At 32.6% G+C, this 20,371-nt stretch overlaps 2 protein-coding genes across 3 annotated transcripts; one reads left to right on the top strand and one right to left on the bottom strand.

Moving 5' to 3' along the window:
- Nucleotides 1–184: 184 nt before the first annotated feature.
- LOC134690910 (uncharacterized) lies at nt 185–5,341 on the top strand. Of its 2 annotated transcripts, none has more exons than XM_063551074.1 (2): nt 185–306; nt 3,548–5,341. In XM_063551074.1, the coding sequence occupies exon 2, from the start codon at nt 3,553–3,555 to the stop codon at nt 4,972–4,974; it is 1,422 nt and encodes a 473-aa protein (XP_063407144.1). In that variant the 5' UTR covers nt 185–306; nt 3,548–3,552; the 3' UTR covers nt 4,975–5,341. The 2 variants fall into 2 exon arrangements, with proteins under 2 accessions (XP_063407144.1, XP_063407145.1); XM_063551075.1 differs by lacking the exon at nt 185–306 and adding an exon at nt 1,673–1,765.
- Nucleotides 5,342–6,311: 970 nt separating this feature from the next.
- On the bottom strand, nt 6,312–10,048 carry LOC134690909 (uncharacterized). The gene is made up of 5 exons (XM_063551073.1): nt 9,991–10,048; nt 8,462–8,885; nt 7,641–7,918; nt 7,100–7,207; nt 6,312–6,567 (listed from the first exon to the last, which is right to left on the bottom strand). The coding sequence occupies exons 2-5, from the start codon at nt 8,859–8,861 to the stop codon at nt 6,385–6,387; spliced, it is 969 nt and encodes a 322-aa protein (XP_063407143.1). The 5' UTR covers nt 8,862–8,885; nt 9,991–10,048; the 3' UTR covers nt 6,312–6,384.
- Nucleotides 10,049–20,371: the final 10,323 nt, after the last annotated feature.

The raw sequence follows: 20,371 nt of genomic DNA, 5'->3' as shown, positions 1-20,371 counted from the left end.
AAATTCACGTTATCTTAACAATTCTATGATTAATGGGAATCAATAACTATCACATTGGTGTTAGCTGAGCGATAGATTGACATGCCGATAATGAAATTTATTTTTCATTCGATACCCACGAGAGCCCCATAATTCCGCTTCTGTTGCTTAGATCAATATACAATATCCGAGGTTAGGTGTGATTCCCACAAGAGCCCCATAATCAAGCTTCTGTTGCTTAGATCAATAACAATATCCGAGGTTAGGTGTGACTCAGGATACCTAAGGTTGTCAACCCTTGTCAATCTTCACACATATAAAGAAAAGGTAAAAGTGTGCATTAATAATTGTTTTGTTAAATGTGTCATCAGGCAATACATTACTTGTGACTTATGCATGTTATGTATGATGCATATAACATGTTATATCATACGTTGATTGTTTTACGGTAACATGTGTTTCTTGGGGATCTACCGGTTACAACACAAGTAAGGTAATCAATATTTGTACTATCACTTGTTATAAAGTAACATTATATATTGTATCGGAAGAACAATTTCAAAGCAATTGGATATGATGATTTTTTTAACATCTATTTTGAAACAACTGAAGCATGAAATATTTAACTATAAGTATCCACCTTCATATAATATGTGAACTCATGTTATGTCAAAAAACTGTAAATTTATGCGTTTTCTCCTCACTAAGTACAATTTGCTATACATAAAGATACATGATGTATAAATTATTACATATATAAAGATCTCGCTTTATACTTTAGATTTCCACCGACATTAAATTACCATTTATTCAATAATTTAATTATTTCTATTTTCTTATTTACTTTAGTTAAGTGGATAGGGAAGCAAGTTAATACAACTTTGTTTAATACCTTCCCATTTGGCTGGTTTGAGTAGCGGCATTTGCCTGCTCTTTTGCGAAATCTTCAATGGTGTCTTTTACGTGCAAGAGATATTGCTCTCTCATAACACGGTTCGGCCATTTATCGCCCCATTCCAACGGACTATCATTGTTTTTAAGATCATACTCGCAAATTGTACAACAGGAGAGAGAGAAAGAGAAACAAGAAGAAGATGCACTAACCATTACACTATGGGCTCTAATGAAGGTCTGAATGGAAGAGGGTCCTTAATTTCTGTTTGATAACTTAAAGTCAATTTTTCTGTATTCATTAATTTTATATTGCAACATCTCATTATTCCTTATTCTTTATACCCCCCCCCCCATTATTCTCTCTTTTTAAAATCCCATTCACACTCTCTTTTCATATGTTCTAAACAATTTTATGAATACGCTCTGTACGGACATGCTGGAATCTTCCAATACTGTAAAATATATACATGTTTCCTCACAATGTATTGATATGAACCTTCTCATTAGATATAAACAACAACTAGATGATCAATGACTCACTAGCACATATTATTTAAAATAAAACCTGAACAAATTCCCCATGTATATTATACACTGATATACGTTGACATGTTTAATAAACTATAACTTAAACACGGAAAGCAGTAATATCAATGATTTGATTTATGTAAAAATGTATACAAATATGTGATTTTAATATGTCAAATACTGAAATAGTGTGCATTTTTGTTTACCTGAATTGAATTATCATCAAGGACATAATAACACGATTTGATAAAAATCATTGATTAGAGTTTATTATTAGGTGCACGGAAATTTTATTTGGTTATTTTCATTTTCTTATCTGACGCCATATTAAGGATTTAAGATACAAGGGTATTGAATAATTTTTGTAAGTAAATCGTTTAAGATTCAGACATTCAATTTTGATTAGAATTCAGAAAATACATCGTGGCTTAATTCAAATTGATGAACCTTAAGGTTCGAGCATAGATCGTCGAAGTCGTTTTAGGACTTCGACATTTTTGAGTTAATATGTGTTCAATAGATACGAAATCAAAATACATGTTTAATAAATTCTTTTTGACACTAACTAAACAACGTTACAAAAAGAATCAAATATTAACCTTATATTTTCACGGTAGGTGCTTAATTGACGCGGTACATTAAAAGAGAAAGTAGAAATAAACCCTAACGCTGTAGAAAGGATAGTGTATAGGTTTTAGGTAAGCCTTTAATGTATCTCCGCCGAGAATAAGATATAGGATGATGTGGTGCGCGTGAGGCCAATGAGACAACTCTCCATCTAAATAACAATTTATAAAAGTAAACCTACAAGAGGTCACAGCCAAGGAATGTCAGTCATGAATATGGGTCTGCCTTTATATGTTTTCCTAAGAAATTTATTTTCAAAATGTAAGAATCCAGTTGGCATTTAGTTTATTGTCATGAGGATGCATGTAATACTTGCCACCGGACGTTCAGCATCTACCAACCCTTCAATAACTTATCCTTTGACGCAGGCATGTTTTTATTGACCTTCGAAACCTCACATTTTAGCTATATTTAGTCTGAGATTTCTAATAACAAATCATAACTTATATTTTGTTTTAAGTTACAAATTCTTAACCGCTCAAAAAACTAATATGAGTCTTCCCGAAATGTTCAAAAATGACAAATTGCATTGTCTGTTTTTCTTCGACATACGTTTCTTTTTGTATCCCTTTCGTTGTTTACCTCTTCTTTATAAACGTAGTGAAATTCAACTGTGAAGTCTTTTTTCCAGCATTACTCTTATGCTTTTGATACGTTATTGACGGTTTCTCCAGGCTTCCTTTACAAATAAAAGTATGGCCGCCACGAAACAGCCAGTAGTGTTGAAAGTGGCTTTGAACATTGGAAAATAAATCAAATAATCAATGCAGGACGTATTATTTTATTTGAATCATGCACATACAAATAATGTATTCATATATCGATATAGAAAGCTCATTACAATACTATTAGTCTATCATCTTATAATTTAATTTTGGATGAAACGCGTCTTCTGATTGGCTGACGTTATTTTGTTATTAGCCCATATACATAATTTTGTCATGTGACCGTGACGTTATCAACGTTTTTTCATGGTTTTCTACGGTTTAATAAAAAGGGAATTTAGAATTAAATTATAAGAAATGACTGTATTATTTGTTCTGTCTATTCGAAATAACATAAAAATGTGGTGCACACTGTTAAATAACCCGCTATGCTCGTTATTCAGTTTGCACCACATTTGTTATGTTATTTCTTCATAGACAGAATAAAATATTACAGTCATTCCTTAAATAACATATTTGTTTGAGTTGAGTCCTTGAGTACGAAGAAGGGATAATAAATGACAAGTCTGCTGAGTACAGGAACAAATGACCTAAAATAAAACAGAACACAGAAACGAAAGCATCTATCACGACAACTAAAGCTGTATTACTCATGTGTTTGGATTTTGAGTGCTCAACACTTCCCAATCTTTGACTAAACTTTTACATTACACATTTTTTTTATAATAATTTTATTTGAATATAAAAAAAATAAAATAACGGAAGGTAAGATAGATTAAAGACATTCTTCACATTTCCTTTTCATGTTAAATGATTGTTGTTATTGTATATTTTTATATTTTTCTCTTTGACAGGAGTCATGGTGGAATCTATGGAAATTAGCAAAAGAAAAATTTCGCCATATCCAACACTTCCGGAAATCGATCATACAAGAAATGTATTTGTGACCCGCTTTGTAGCAAGATTTGTTCAGAAACACCGGAAGTATGCAAAACTGCTTCAGGAGAACGGAGCGTCACTTCCGGAAGCGTTTAGTAACTGTTCAGTTAATTTCTGTGCAACTTTTGAAGACGAAGTTGACATGATTGTTAGTGAAAAAAAGAATAAAATAAAGAATGCCTGTCGAATGAAGGGTGCATATAGTATAAAAGGACTTTTCCGTCAAATTTATCAGATTGTACGCCGTGCAAGAGCTTCACGAATAGAGAGTAAATTACTAGACATTCCTAATCATGATATATTGGAAACACTGAGAGACATTGCGTCAGAGTTAGGGTTTGCGTATGAATATCAAATTGCCATGTTGAAAACGGAAGCTGAAGTACGTCTGCTCGCGGACCATGCTGTTAGTTGTACTATGAACTTTTTGAAACAGTCTGATGCAACGCTAAATAGATGCCACATTTTGGAAGCAGTCACAGATGTTTCACCCAAGAAAAGTTTAAGTCGTGCTGAAAAAGTTCAAACACGAATTCAAAAGACGAACAATGTAAAAGTAACAAAGACACAAAAATGGCGTCTTTCTGAAATTTTTAAACAACCGGGTCTTCGTATACCTGATACTGACGGGATAGGTTATAACTTTTTAGGATGTTTTACGCCTTATGGAAGTTTATGCAGACCAGATAAATATGGATTCCGAGGTCCACTCCACGTCTGGGACGAGAACACATCAGGATATGCTCTTCTTTACAACGATAAAGTGTCGTGCAATAGCGGCCATCGTAGAGATATAGAGCGCGATATAACAGACATTCACCAGAATTATCAACCAATTCAACTGTGCTCACACGTGTGTTTAAGTAATAAGATGACAAAAGAAGGCATCGAATGCAAACTGGACTCAACTAGTATACATGTAGCTAATAAACAGAATACAACTGACACATCTGATTGTTGTCCTGTTTATGACACTACCTGTGTTGATATTAAAGATATCACCTTAAACCAGGATAGAGAATATATTCCTTCCGAACAACCATCGATGATAAACTGTCACTGCTCTACCGATAACATTGACAATAGTTTGCTTACAGAAACAACGAACTCGATCGGTTCTATAGATAACATTAATAATAGTTTGCTTACAGAAACAACGAACGCGGTCGGTTCTATCGATAACACAGCTGATAAAGTCATAACCGAAAGAAACGGGAATACATCTACATCAAAGCTCCTTTACAGCGGGATTGACAACAATGAGGTTTTTCTTCAAAAGATGGCAGCTCAAATGATTCCGGCATTTTCGTCGAGTCTAACCATAGGTCACACCAAAGATTAACTGGTACAAATAGCGATGTAGAAAACAGCAATACACTCAACAATAATGACGGACAAAAGTCACCATTAAAAACTAACTTTTTTGATGATATACTAGTAGCTGCATAATCAATTTGTCTTTAAGGTATTAGTAAATAAACTCACCATAGATACCAGGACTAAATTTTGTATACGCCAGACGCGCGTTAATTGCACATAGTGTAGCAGAGAGAGATTAGTCATGTAACATAGAAAGAACAAACGGAAATATCTAATAAATGGAATTCTGTCTATAACGCGATGTATGTGTTTACTGGTGTCTTATTTGATTATACTGCTAGGATTCTTTTAGATTTTTTTTCATGCATTAAAAGTCTTCATAAAAATTTCACAGTTTTTCTGGTATGTTGTTAGATTTTGGCCTCCATATACGAGACACTAAATAGTTGCTGTCCCTTTGAACGAATCTGTCTAGTAGGTAGAATGTTTTCCGTAGAATGTTCTCTATATCCGAGAACGATATAATTTTATGTGTTTCAAAGAAACTTATTTTTTAGCTGACTATGCATTATGGGCTCATTGTTGAAGGCCGTTTGTTGACCTATAGTTGTTAAATTATGTGTCATTTGGTCGCTTGTTGAGATCTTTTTTTATGTTAGGTATCCTGTACCAACAATGACACTTTTATATCCTTTCCCAATAAGTGCCCTTAGATACCTCCTCCCAATTGTAAGACGTAAGCATTTGGTATTAGTAAAACATAATTATGCTTAAGACAGGGAAACACGACAAATAGACACTCAAACGCATAAGTCGACAACTAACAACGCCTTACCAAAATGAAGAAGAAAAGGAATTCAAAAGTACAAAATGTATACAAAATACAACATGGAAAACCATATTAAGACTGAGCAACACAAACTCTATAAAAACGGGATTGATCTCTATTGCACTGGAACAAAAAGCAGATCCTGCTCCCAATGTGGCACCCGTTCAAATTACGGAACACCTACGATAAACAACGCGAAAAGTTAACAAGTTACGAGCTGTACATTTTTTAAATTTTTTTTTAATCTTAACTGCTACACTGTTTATTCGAATGTATGAGATGATTGTACACATTTTGTGATGTTTAGAATTAAGAGATGTGCATCCTAACACCCCATCAAACAGAGGTAGATATTAAAGTCATAACAAACCAATAAATAAATATTAAATAAGTACCAGTCTAATGCCTAAGAAGGCATAAGACAAATCAATACTTGGCGCTTACATAGCATACGTTCGGAAGCTATACAACGTTATTAATTTGTACGAAAATCAAGCATTTATAAATTAAAAGATGAAATAAATAAAGAATTGAAAACATACTTTTATATCAAACTCTTTATGAATAATTAAGTTTTATTTCCGTTGTTAACAGTCTGTTATGTCAATGTTTTGGCCAATCAGGGTTCCCACCACTGGAATATATCCCTCTGAAATAGTGAATACACGGACTTGCGTGCTCGATTCCATTATTCTTAAAATTATCAAAGACAGCAAACATTCCAGCCTCGGTGTGGTTACCTTTGTTACAAGGAGATGGAAAGAAAGTTGTCTGGCAAGGATCGCCCTGAAAATGTAATCAAAACAGTTTCTATGTTAAAGCTGTTGAATTGAAGCAAGATATGAAATCTAAAGATAAAAAAAATCAGAAAGGAGCACATTTTTAACAACAAGTATGGTCAATATCCGTCATATTGTATCAGTCAGAGGGTTAAATTTTGAATATTAAAGCGTCTTAATATAGTAATGTTAAACAATATGTTTTTCTTTACAATTTGAAAATTATTAATTAACTATAATTGAAAATAGCATATTATAAATGTTGTGCGTCTTAAGGGCTTGTCTGATTTCTAAATCACTTTCAAAAGGAAAAGCACATAACGCTCAAGCCTGAACATTTGAAATTCATGAATTGATGAATATTTAAAAAAAAATTAAAAAAACACATATCGTGGCAAAAGGGTTCCACAAGAAACAACAAATTTCATCGATGCTTACATCTTGTTCAGCTTAATTTCTGATATACTATCGCTGATCATGAGACAACAGGTCGGAACATTAGAAGACGTGATATACTTAATTTGTATGTACAATCTTACCTTATTGGTGTAGAGTGTGACGAATACTTCCTTTCTGGTATCTAACGCATACTGGTATCCTGCCAGTTTAGTCCGGTCAGATATTTGAGGGAACGTGATGTAACCAACCTGAACAATATAGCATTGATTAATTATTGATATCGATCTGTGAAAGGGATACCAAATGGCCACATGAACTCAACATAATTATAGATATATTTATTAAACAAACATTCTTTTCTTTATTTGCTTGCAATCGTACAGTCATGATATTAAAACATATAGACAGATTGTTCAAAGGAGTTAACGATGGTCTTGATCACAGAGAACTGATAACATTATTCAAAGTTTCTTGTCATATATCTATATAAAGTGAACAATTTGGGTCTAAACCAAGTCTTTGGTGTCTATGAATATTTAACTGTCCACAGTTTTGAGTTTTGTTTCTGTTCTTTTTGTTTCCATCTTCAGACCTTGTGTTTGTTTAAATTATGCAGTTGTCATGTAGCTAGGTTAGTTTAAATTATAGACACAATTGTGTCTAAACAAAGGATAATTTTACCTGCACATCGAAACTATCGAAAATGTCAATCAAGTGTCTGACTGCATCTTGTGTTTTTCCGTTGTACGTAATCAGTTTTTGTGTACTACCACAGCGTCCCCAGTGCCAGCTGACGGAGTAATGAGTAAGTAAATGACCATGAACTTGTTTCCTGGCTTCCGTTTTAATCATGTTTAGGTTTTGTAGGTACCGTGTTTGTTCTGACTGTCCACTGTGACATTTTATCGATGCATATGCTTCATTGTTGACTGCAACTCCATCAAACTTCTCATTTGCAGCTAAATATTGACATAATGGAAAATAATTAAGGTTTAGTTAAAAAAACACGTCATTGTGGTATCGACAAGGTGACAATTATTAGTAGTGTATGTTTTAACAGAAACTGACAGAAAAAATGGGAAAAAAGAAAATCGAACGGTCTGATTTACCGTAACATATATTTTAAGTTCCATTCTGTGATTTGATTCAAATGTCAAGTGTATACAGGACAGCAGTAGGTTAAGTAGGGACAATAAAATATGTTTGTTTACATTGAAATCAAAGCGGTGACGCTCAAATTCATTTGGATTATTTTGTTTTGCAAATATCTAATGCGTCATCATTTAGCAGTGCATATCGTATCAATGAAACCATGTATTTGAAATTTTAAAAACTGGTTCGCTTTCATGCATTTATATAAATGTTTATTTTTTTGCCTGTATATATTCAAATACAAATGTAACGGATATATCTATGCGTTAGAAGACATGCATATGTATCGACAAAAACGACTGTCTGATTGCTATTTGTCCTATACTTTTTATATATTATATGTACAATACCTGCGCAATGATCGTTGTACCAGACAACGTTCTTTATCAAATCCTTTTCTGAAACGTCAATATCACTAACAGCAAATAGTGCATATATCTGGAGTCCCGGTACTGTTGAATGACCTTCACTTAATGTTTGTTTTATCAATTGAATTCCAGGTATTCCGCACGATTTGGCATTAAACCCATCTCGTAATTTATGATGAACGTCCGCAAGAAATATCTTTCGAATTTCTCTGCCCTGAACCTTACATGTGTTCCACAGCCATTGTCGTCTGCTGTGAGTGTCCCAAGTATGTGTAAAGCATTTTGAATGTTTATCCCAGTTCAGAAAGTCACTTTGGCTACATCCGGGTATCGTTGGGTCATAACCGTCTCTCCATACATAGATGGCATATCCATGGTTCATTCCCGTCAGCAGAAAACATGTGGACTTTTGTATGAACAAAAATAGATAAATTACACATGGAAAATTCAGCAAATTAGGTTTCATAATGGCACATTAAGTGTGTGAAAGATCAAAAGAAAATTTACCTCTAAAGATAAGAATATTTATATCGCGTGACATTTGTGTAGACACAGTCGGAAATTTACTTAAGATATTGTATCCTGTTTTGAATTATGAAGGAAACTATACTGTGTAAGTTATAGGGAATATATTGAAATAGGGAAAATCATTGTTTATAAATCAACGATTAAAACTTAGTTAACCGGTAGTTATCTTTTGAAGGCATAATGTCTTTCAATTTATTCAAACAATTCATTCAATAAAACATTTTCTTTTCGATTGAAAAGGGGGGCATCGAAAGCAGTTCAACCATTTTTTTTCTATTCTTCCACTATAGCCTGTATACATTTTCATGAAAATTACGGTGCGTTCGACTCAAACTTAAGTGAATATGATTGTCAGCTCCCTCCTGTTTCCTACAAAAGATGACCGCCACAAAATGGCCATTAGTGCTGAAATGGCGTTAACTATTACCGATTTATCAATTAATCAGCTGCTAAGATACATTATCAATTTTAGGCTAAAGCTTTATTTATCGTATCTGTGTTTTTTTTGTCATTTAAAGAATATGCCATGGTAGTGATTGCAGATCTTTGATTGATGACGTTCAACATTCTTTATTCAAACATTTTAAGACTGCGGAATATTTTGCATGCATGACCTTTTGTTTTAATATATAAAAACTGTATGTTGTACTCTAGTTGTCTTTGTGCTATTTGTATCATTGGAAAGTTATCTAATTAAAATTTACCACGTATCATTGAGTATATTTAATCGGGTTATATATTTCATATCAGAGAGGTCAAATCAATAACGTTAAATAAAATGTTCTGGTAACTTGGTATTTAACAAAAACATGTTTGAATTTGGTTTGTTTTTAGTTATATGAAATAGATCAATTCTAAGAAATAGTTTAAACTTTATAATTTTGCAAATAAATTAATAAAAACTTGATAAATGAATAGAATATTTACCTTTCAATATTACTTAATATATAGTTTCGAATATCAGCCTAAATATGTATATATACCTTAAACCGACGGAAATCGATCACAAAGCAGATGGATACACAACGTTGATTTTGAGAATTATAGATTATCGTTTATCATCTCAACGAGATTGATTTTCTCACTTGAGCTGGTACAGCCAAAGTGAGAAAAGCAATCGAGTTTAGATGATCAACGATAATCTATTTATCGCTATTTTACCTATGACGACGTTGTCAATTTCATCATCATGTTCATGTCAATTTCGTTAGCAACGCCACGTGGCCTCCTTAGTTTCTAGTGATAATTATTCCATCTCAAGCGAGTAGCATGATATGAAAATTATCACAAAAAAAGGTCAAACGAAAAATGCACAAAATAGCGATAATAAACATTATTTAAGTAATTGGAAACGAGTGACTGGTGAAAAATAAGGTTTATCCAATTCTTGAACAAATTCATATATATTTCATAAACTTCCGTGCACGATGTTATCATTTATAACGCACCCATATCGTATAAGTATGCGTCTTTTTTCTCTCTCGATTTGTTATGATGTGAAAATATGGCAGCTTATTAAATGTCGTGTTTTTAAGTCATAGTTTACGGATTGTCACGTTTACTTCATTGCATACGGAAAACATATGGACGAATTGTTTGCTTCCAGTAAACAATTCTTCCATATTTTTTCCGTATAGTTTACGGATTGTCACGCTTAGTTCACTGCATACGGGAAACATATAGACGAATTGTTTACTGGAAGCAAACAATTAAAAAAAAATTTGGACACATTATAGAATGTTCCTGAGAAAGAAGTATATGTTCAGAAGTTTCATATTAAAAACTAGCCATTTAATTATAAAAAAAAACCAACATATGCATTACTTTTTTTATTTAAAGTTTCATTTAACTTTATGACAGCTAATCTACTAACTGTCTCATATAAACATATAAACACCATACAACGTAGATCAGCCAAAATAGGGTAAATGTTTTATGATTCCAAACAATCTGAAATTGTTGAATAAACAATATATATACGAATCAAGAAATGTTACAATTTGGACAGAAACACAAGCCGTAACTAAAATAAAAACACATTGGTTTATGCTTACATATAACATAACACAATTTTATTATTATGTACGTATACAAATTGCCTAAATGTTAATCAATAGAAACTATAAACGAGTTGTGTAACAGATAGTTGAAAGTTTCTATTGAACAAATCACATCATTTTTAGACGCTTTTCATATTTGACAGCCATATGTATACAAACTGTATGATATATTCTTGTTTATGTGTCGTTGGATTGTTGTCTCATTTATGTATACCCCACGTATCATTGTATCAATAAATATCTGTGAAAACTTACCTGTTTATTTCCTGATCAATTTGGCCTTTTTATTTTTAATTCTGGTGTACAGGTAAAATGATGTCAACAAAGTGTAACTGTCTAAAGATAGTGTGGATAAACACGTTGTGTGATACTATTAGCTAATAGTTATCAAAAGTACCAGGATTATAATTTTAAACGCCAGACGCGCGTTTCGTCTACATAAGACTCATCAGTGACAAAATATGTAATTTAGTACCTGCTGTACTTAGTTCTGAACATTTTGACGTAATATAAACGACCGTTTGTAGTGAAAGCAATGCAAAGATTTCTTTAGTTGGCAGATAAAAAAGAGACGTTTTCATTTATTATTAAATCTTGAAGAAGGAAATTGTATTTCTTTCGAGGTTACTCTAAAAATTTAACAACTTTGTTTTATATATTCTTTAAGAACTTAAATAGTTCTCAATACTATATTTTTTGTTATATCATTGTTTGTATTGTACTAAAAAAGTTATGGATGTTGTAATGTTTATGCCCTTTGGGGCCCATAATTGGAAATAAAATATCTTCTTCTTATTATTATGTTACAAGAGCGATAACCACAATATCTATTTTCGTTTCTTTTCTTTTCCTGAAAATATTACACAGGAAGTCATGTATCCTAAAATAAACTTCTTAGATTAAATATAAAGTTAAAAAAAGTCAGAAATATTTTTTTTTAGATATAAAAGGTTTACAAAGTCATGGGCCTGATTCTAGGAATAGAGTTGAAACCTATAGTGCCTGATCCTTGACCTACGTGTAATATATGTTTCTTGACTTGTGAAGAAATTCTTACAAAATTATAGCTAATCAGAAAAGCTAGAGTACGCCAGAAAAGTTGTGATTTCAAGTATACTTTTTTAATGTTTATTTTTTATTTACACAAATGCTAATATATTAAAGATTATTGAAAATATTACCAGTACGAAAAAAAACATTGCTGAAAAGGCACCACAGTTTATTTCCGAAGGGGGACCTGTAAACATGTTACTTAACGAGTCCAATATTCATTTCGTCTTTTATTCGTTTTTAGGTTTATTATTGTTTATAAACAGCCGCTTGGAGACCGTGTATATTCCATATTAAGTTAATGGGCGCGGTTTATTCCAAAACGCTGTTAGAAGTTTTGTCACGTCCTTTTATAGATAATAACAACATGATGATGAGGAAAATTGTTAAAAGGTTTCAATAGACGAAGATATTGATGATGAACGATTGAAATAAATAAAAAAAAACCATTTAAGGCTAACAAGTTGTTAATGTTGGCCTTTGTTTTTATATATATCATTAAAAGCAAAACGGAATTGCAAATTTCTTCATTTTGATTGGCCACTATAGCTTAATTATCACGTGTACAGATCGTGACCTTATACAAGTAAACAACTTTGGTAGGAGGTAGGGAAAGGGGGAAGGGGTGGCGCTTCTATCAAGCTTCCACCTCGATATTTTGAGAAAACTAAGGTCTCTTCCTAAAAGGATAGCATGTGCATCAGTATACCTGCTTCTTGGAGCTCGGACAACGGTCCCGGAAAGTACAAATTCAACATACAGATATACAACAGTTTAATGCTGAAATTCACAAAAGACAACTTAGCCTCTTATTTGGTGTTCTCACAACAGCAATTATGAAACAGGCTATGCGTCAATATATGCCCGGAAGATAAAAAAGCGTCTTCACTAAAACAGTTCAATTTTTAGTACAACCTACCTTTCTTTTCTGAATTTCAAAAATAGAATGAAAACAAAACTGAAAAAATCAGCAAAAAACAAATGTTTGACTAACAACGTATGCCTAAAATGTGAAGAAAAATCAACACAGTGACTACAACATTTAGCAATCTGAAACTTAGGTGTCACACACTCTGCTCAGGCTACAGCTTCCTCAACAGTCTCAGACATTAGAAAAGCAATTACAAAATGCCGCATGTTAATAGGAAGTCTATTACAAGCTCATAGATACAGTTTTAATCAGGCCAAAGTAGACCCGATTTGTCCAAACTGTTGAACTAAAACAGAAGATCTATGTTATGTGTTGTCCATTGCAAATGAAAATCAGGATATCATTTTATACTCCAATTAAAAACTTCATATTGAGATTTATATTTGAAACAAAATGAGCAACTCACTCCAGTAACCGTGATGCAAAATGCACACTTATTGTAGACTGTCGAAACTTTGCAAATCTAAACATTATACCGAACAACCCAGATATATTTTAAAAGATTAAAACTATATCCAGAGTAAACTGCTATGAAATTCACAAAAAGAGTTTATCCGCAAGGACATAACACTACCCTGGTCTCACAGCTCCTCATAAAGACACCAATGACAATATCTACCACCATGTGTCTATGCAATATATATCATACATAGCAAAATCGTTGCCGTTACAATTTTAAGTGCGATCTATATGCTTAAATATACTCAGTATTTTAATATCTGCTTGCTTACCTCTGGTATACGACATATATATCAACCTGAATGTGTATAGCTAGACTTTTTAGAATTGAGCAAAATGTAGAATTACTTTCATAACTCAAACATACATTACTGCTTCTTAACAAAGATTTCAACATTATCTAGAAAATATGCATCCGTAACATTTTTGGAATGCATAGATGTTTAGGCTTGCTCTACAAGGCTTTCATACGAATGATGATCTTGACTTTAAAAACATAAACTCTATCCAGTTAATTCAAGAGCCAAAATAGTTCATTGATTAGACATTGATTTTGTCATCGAATCCGGATCCTGGACAAGGTATGTGTTATCCATGTACATAATATGTACATTTCTGTAAATAAATGTTATGAATGTGCAATGTTCTGGTGGAGGAATTCTTTTCACCATTTTGAACTTGAATATGTTGGCATTTAAAAATTAATCCTTGACACCACCTTAGTTATTGACACACCAGCCGTCAGTACCCCAACTCTACCACCACATCAAGCTGAAACTCAAAACGTCCCTCATCAACCCGTTGAACAACAAAATCCTGATAAGGGATGTGTACATCCAGGGCAGCCTACAGTTCTTAGTACTGAACAAAACAGTGAGTTATACCTACTAGTAATGATGTTGATGTGTTTGTACCCCAAAAAATATAAACCAAATATGTAATTTAGAAAATGTTGATTTTGCCCATTTACTGTACAAAAACTTTGTTTCACAACTGATTAACCGAAAAACGTGCTTGGTTTTGATGAAGATGGGGACATTTTAATTGAAAGAAACACATATTCAAAAGTAAAACCATTATCTGACATACATTTTGTAGGTGAGTAGACTAAAGGTTTTTTTAAATTATTTGTTTGCAAAGATTCCCGGATTTGGCAAATGAATTGATTACATACATGACGATTATTAGGGGTGCTAGTGTACCTTTTGAGAACGTTAATAAATATGACAAGCAAATTCGACTTAGAAAAGCTCGAGATCATATGCGTGCATGGGACGTCATTAATAAGCAGCTATGGCGCCAGTTTATTGCAGTAGGCATACATCATGTGCCACAGACATCTTCTTTTACTTCTCACACAGTTAACACTCCTTGCTACGATAATAATTTTAAGGCCGTTTGTACTCGTATGAATTGTGTATACAGCCATGTATCTATAATATATAGCCAGTTCATCATTTGATGTACTGTACAAATTATTCATATAATAACAAGAATAATCCTCGAAGTTCTGTAGATTCGGACTATTCTGCTCCAAGGTATCCAAATTACACTAGGGCACCTGCTACACTCAATTTTGTACAAGGTATCAGATCAATGCTAGAGCTACAACGCAGTCGACCAGGTTTTTGAATAAACATGGACATTTTAAAACAAATACTAGTTTTTCGATAAATATATATAAATTTTCAGGTCACCAGGCAAATGTTCCACGGATGCAATTTTAATCATTTAAAATATCATATTTTTGTTTTACAGCTTGCAATGCAATCAACAGTATGATATTTGGTGTTTTTGTTTTACCCCTGTTAGTACTACGGTTTTAGGGAATATGTTGAAAGACTACTCCGATGTTTACCCCGACTACTACTTTAATGGTTTATTGGACAACGCTCATTCTTTTATTGTTCAAAAGAGGCTTCGTCGCATGCTTCGTTTAGATAAGCGACACGACTGACTGTCGTGAACCTATTACTATTAGATATTTGCGGAAACTGTCATTCACCTACGATTAGGTTTATAATTACACTAACAATTATCATTTAAATCTTGGGCTTTCTCAAATTCTTAAAGATAAACCATCGATCCCAAACAATGGAACGATAGTGATGTTTTTCTGTAGTCGGGAAACAATGTTTTCTTATATATTTGCAGCAACACGTTAACATTAGTTATTGTATACAGTGTTATCAAGGTGAAAAATGCTGTAGTTGTACGAAGTATGAAACAATGAACATTATTTAAAAAAATAAATTTAACATGAGAGACACAAGAAATGTCGTTGCAGTAGCTAGATTGGGCCAATTACCGAAAAAAAGTAATCAATACTTTGTGTTAGGAAAGGTGCGATCATCAATGGAGCATTTTAGCATGTTTATGCTAAGACATACTTTCTCTCTTTTGTTGTGTTTTAAAGAGAATGAAGAAAAACACCGGACGGGTGTTTTTGAGCTATTTATTCTTCACGAAATTTCACTTGTCGTTCGGTATAATTTTAAAATCATTTAATTTCCTGAATAGGACAAACACTTTTGTCTACGAACTTCTCTATGACGAAAATAAAGTAAAGTTCGCCAGACTCAGTTGAAATGTAAGAATAGGTGTACTCAAAAAGTTTAACCTATGCTATATATGTTTTCGACAACATCAAACAAAATGTGACAAACAAGTTCTAATTTTTTTTTCTTTGATGCAATTATGATAAGAGATCTTGGGAATCATTAAGTATGGACGTTTTTTTTTCGTGGTGTCGAAAATTATCCACCTTGAACATGGGTGGGACTGGTACGCTCGAAATATAAGCTTTAACCCCTATTCCGAGACTGCTACTATTTTCATTGAATTGTAATATAGAGTGCACTGACGACGCAGGGGTCAATCCAGCCATTTTCAAAAGGGGATTTTACTCCAAGACAAAAGGGGGCTCAGACCATATGTTCCTATTCAAAAGCATTGATCGGCAAGAAAAGGGGGTTGTTCAACCCCCGGAACAGACGGTGATCAATATCTGCGACGTTGTTTATTTCAACGCAAAGTCTATACGCAAATACATTCAATTGAATTTTAACAGAATGGCATTTAAGTTGAGGTTGAAGTTGATGTTGATGTTGACACATGTATATCAATTAAATTTTTTAATTACGTTTACAGTATTGAATTTAAGTTGATGATGTTGATTTTGATGTTGAAGTTGAAGTTGATAATGATGTTGATTATTTCTGATAAATTTGTCATACGGTAAATTCGATTGCGGATTAAAAGATGCGCAACTAGTGACTCAACTTTTTTTGCCGAATTTACTTTACGCGGCTATGGACTATCCAGTGGCTCCTGATATAATTTCAAGAATCTTTTGTAAAATATTTGTCAGATTTTTTAGTAGGATATCTACATGATTTATCATGTAATAAGTGGGATTTGGAAGGGGTTAGTCGAAAAAAAAGAAAAAATGTTTTTGCATGCTGGTATTCACATATACAACATAATACAATGCATGTAGGTACATTTGCAAATTGCAACTTTAATTCGTCATCTTTCAAAGTTTTACAACAGCGTAAATCAAAAGTGGTTCTTACACGTTATGTCCTCGATTGTAGGATCCTAAACGTTAACATTTCTTTGAATGGTTGTTTTTTAACAATACACATACTTTGAGTTAATAATGCATAGCTGTAATTAAAACTAGTTTTGAGTTTAATCGAAAATGTGAAGAACACTATATTTTTTACATGTGGTGGTTACAGGCATGTAAACATTTTTTTTTAAATACGGAAAACAAACTTAAACATTCAATGACTTCCATAAAGCTAAGACTCTTTTGGAAGTATTTGGACTTCATGGAAAAGGTTTAAAAGATGTCAAAATAGATAGCATTTTTCATAATAGAATCCGGTGGCAATTATTAAATAAAACGATCCAAATTATAAAAATGTAAATTTTCATTTGTATCTATAATTTTGATTGACACTGTTAATTCGGAGGTTCATTGTTCTCCTTTCTAGTAGTTATAAAACTGAGTATTTCTAGGGATATAATTGAGGATGATGACTTCGTTATTGAACTTCTTGAATAAACAAACAGAAAACTGGAGAATGGACATTATCCTACGCTAGAAGACATGACGTAAAACTTACTTCCGTTTCCAAACAAATAAACGCTGTTCTGAAACATTTCAAAGATTTTAAGATTATGACTTTTTAACTGAACATCTATAATAAACAAACAGAAAGCAATGTATGATAAATGAAACAGGTTAAATAAATGCAACAGTAGTATACCGCTGTTTAAAACACATAAATCCATGGACAAAAATTAAAATCGGGGTAACAAACTAAAACCGAGGGAAACGCATTAAATATAAGAGGAGAACAACGACACAACGCTAAAATGTAACACACACAGAAACGGACCAAGCATCAGACAAAATCCCACGAGAATAAAAAATATAACATCAAAACCAAATACACGAATTTGGGATAGACAAGTACCGTGACACATCTTATCGCAATGTGAATTTACACTAAAAAATAAGAGAAAACAAATGACGCAACGTTAAAATGTAACACACAAAAAAAACCCGAACAATAATATAACAATGGCCATCTTCCTGACCTTTGTACAAAAAAAGAAAGAAAAGTAAATCAATTCAAGGTCAACTTTGCATGAGGGAGTTGCAACCCGAGTTTCTAAACAGTACAACATGTTTTATTAAGTAATTGATCTCAATATCAATTATGTCTATTATAAAAAGTTTCATCGTTACAAACAAGCACTGTGAATACATATTGAACTGTTAAAAGCAGACAACTGACTCAAAAGATCTATATATCCACGTTTAAAACATATCCGGTCAAACTATGGTCTCAATATCTTCTATGCAGATACATCACAAAAATGACAAAAGAAAAAAATCTGAAAGATCATGCTTACATCAATAAACAGTTCATATACGTCATATGCTATATGTTTGTAGTTTGTTGGTTTGACACAAACAAACATCATTCATAGAAGAAAAATACAAAATGATGGATAACTAACAATGTATGCATGCTTTTCGAAAGAACCAGACAATGACAATCAATTTTTATATTTTTCAAAACATTGGTTTCTGTATTTTTGATAAATGGTTGATTTACACCATTGAAAAGTATTGAAACGATGAAACGAAAATATCGATCGGTACCAATTTTTTGTATCCTTTTAGAATCCTTGTAATGCATTTCCGTTCACCAAAATTGATCTTGACGATAAAAGTTTACTTTTGGAAAATCCTGAAATCTATATACAGCGTATTATTTTATATTGACGCTTTGCATTCATGACTTTTCAAACACGAAAAAATAGAAACGAAACAGAAACCGTCTTATTCGGGAAAGTAGTGCTTATTGTCAAAAGCGACATGGAAGTCGCGTGCAGTGTTTTGCTCTGCGTTCTGCTATATTTTGAATTGATAACAGGAACTATTGTAAGGGAGATAACCTCTCAACATGTACATGAGTATGATGGAACTTTCGAAAATGAAAAATCTCTTGGAATATCTTACGTAGGATCTTCTATGCAATGTTCAATTAAATGTTTAAATGATAACCGCTGCGTATCGTTTTTTTACCATACAATTACGAAAACGTGTATTCTACATGCAGACCCGTTCACTTACACCAATAGAACAAAAGCCGGAGCGGGTTGGATATTTTTCCAAACGTTTATAAGTAAGTAGAAAAAAAAACTTTGATTTTTAGTTTCTTGTGTATAATTCGAAGTTTAGTATGACGTCCATAATTACTGTACTTGTATGCATATTTTTAGGGGCCAGCTGAAGGACACCTACGGGGGAAATTCTCGCTACATTGAAGACCCATTGGTTGCCTTCGGCTGTTGTCTGCTCTATGGTCGGGTGGTTGTCGCTTTGACACATTCACCATTTCCTTTCTCAATTTTATGATATATTGATTGACAGATAATTGCAGATTTGTTTTGCATAATTAAAAAATATTTTGAGAATACAAATATTGCAAATATGTAATTTTTTTATTGTGTTTCTTGAAAGGGCATAAACTACGATTTATAGATAAAAATGAAATATAATTTTTCAACATTTATCAATATCAAGATATACAAACATTAATATTTCTACTTCGTCGAAATAAGCTGGACAACATCGCTGATATATATTTAGATTACAAATCAATAAAAATCAACTAATTTGAATTCATATTCATGAAACATTTCCTTTGACATACTGATAGGGGTTGCACATGTGTTCAGACTGTGGTCACACGTCGGGTCTTCATTTAAAAGACGAAGATTGTCAAAACGTTGAGAATCAATCATGAGAGTCAGTAGTAAGAACCGTTTTGTTTACAAATTTTATCGACACATTATGTTTTTTAAAGGTAATTCTGAAATTTGAATATATCTTATTCATGTTTTTACTTACAACAAGAACCTCAAAATACCTTAAAACATCTACACTATAGGATTGCGCATACGTAGGTGTCTATTTAATATTTATGTTGGTATTGAGTTATATGACCGTAGGTCATCTTATTTACTTACTTTAGATGACCTACGGTTATATAACTCAATACCAACGTAAAGGTCATCTTCATCAAGTAAATAAGATGACATTTTGTCTGAAATGCACAAAATGCTGTAACATTAAAACGGGCAATTCCGTTGTTTAAACTTGTTTTTATTGACTATTGGTACTATGAAATATCTTATGTCATGCATGTTCGAATCGAAAATTATAATTTGGTTCAAATGATCTAACATAAATTTGACCATCAATGCCATTTAATTATACGCCCATAAGCATAAGCATATTGATGAAAATAAATTGTTATCTGCTTACTTCTCGTGCCT

The sequence above is a fragment of the Mytilus trossulus genome, chromosome 11, assembly GCF_036588685.1.
Source record: "Mytilus trossulus isolate FHL-02 chromosome 11, PNRI_Mtr1.1.1.hap1, whole genome shotgun sequence".
In the NCBI taxonomy this organism is placed as follows: Eukaryota; Metazoa; Mollusca; class Bivalvia; order Mytilida; family Mytilidae; genus Mytilus; species Mytilus trossulus.
This window is presented reverse-complemented; position numbering and strand designations above follow the sequence as displayed.

Excerpts from the sequence above, each read along its gene's own strand:
- LOC134690910 (XM_063551074.1), top strand. The coding sequence starts at position 3,553 with ATGGTGGAATCTATGGAAATTAGCAAAAGAAAAATTTCGCCATATCCA.
- LOC134690909 (XM_063551073.1), bottom strand. The coding sequence starts at position 8,861 with ATGAACCATGGATATGCCATCTATGTATGGAGAGACGGTTATGACCCA. Across the intron at positions 7,208-7,640 it reads TCGATAGTTTCGATGTGCAG|GTTGGTTACATCACGTTCCC; the intron begins GTAAAATTATCC and ends TATATTGTTCAG. Across the intron at positions 6,568-7,099 it reads TCACACTCTACACCAATAAG|GGCGATCCTTGCCAGACAAC; the intron begins GTAAGATTGTAC and ends TTACATTTTCAG.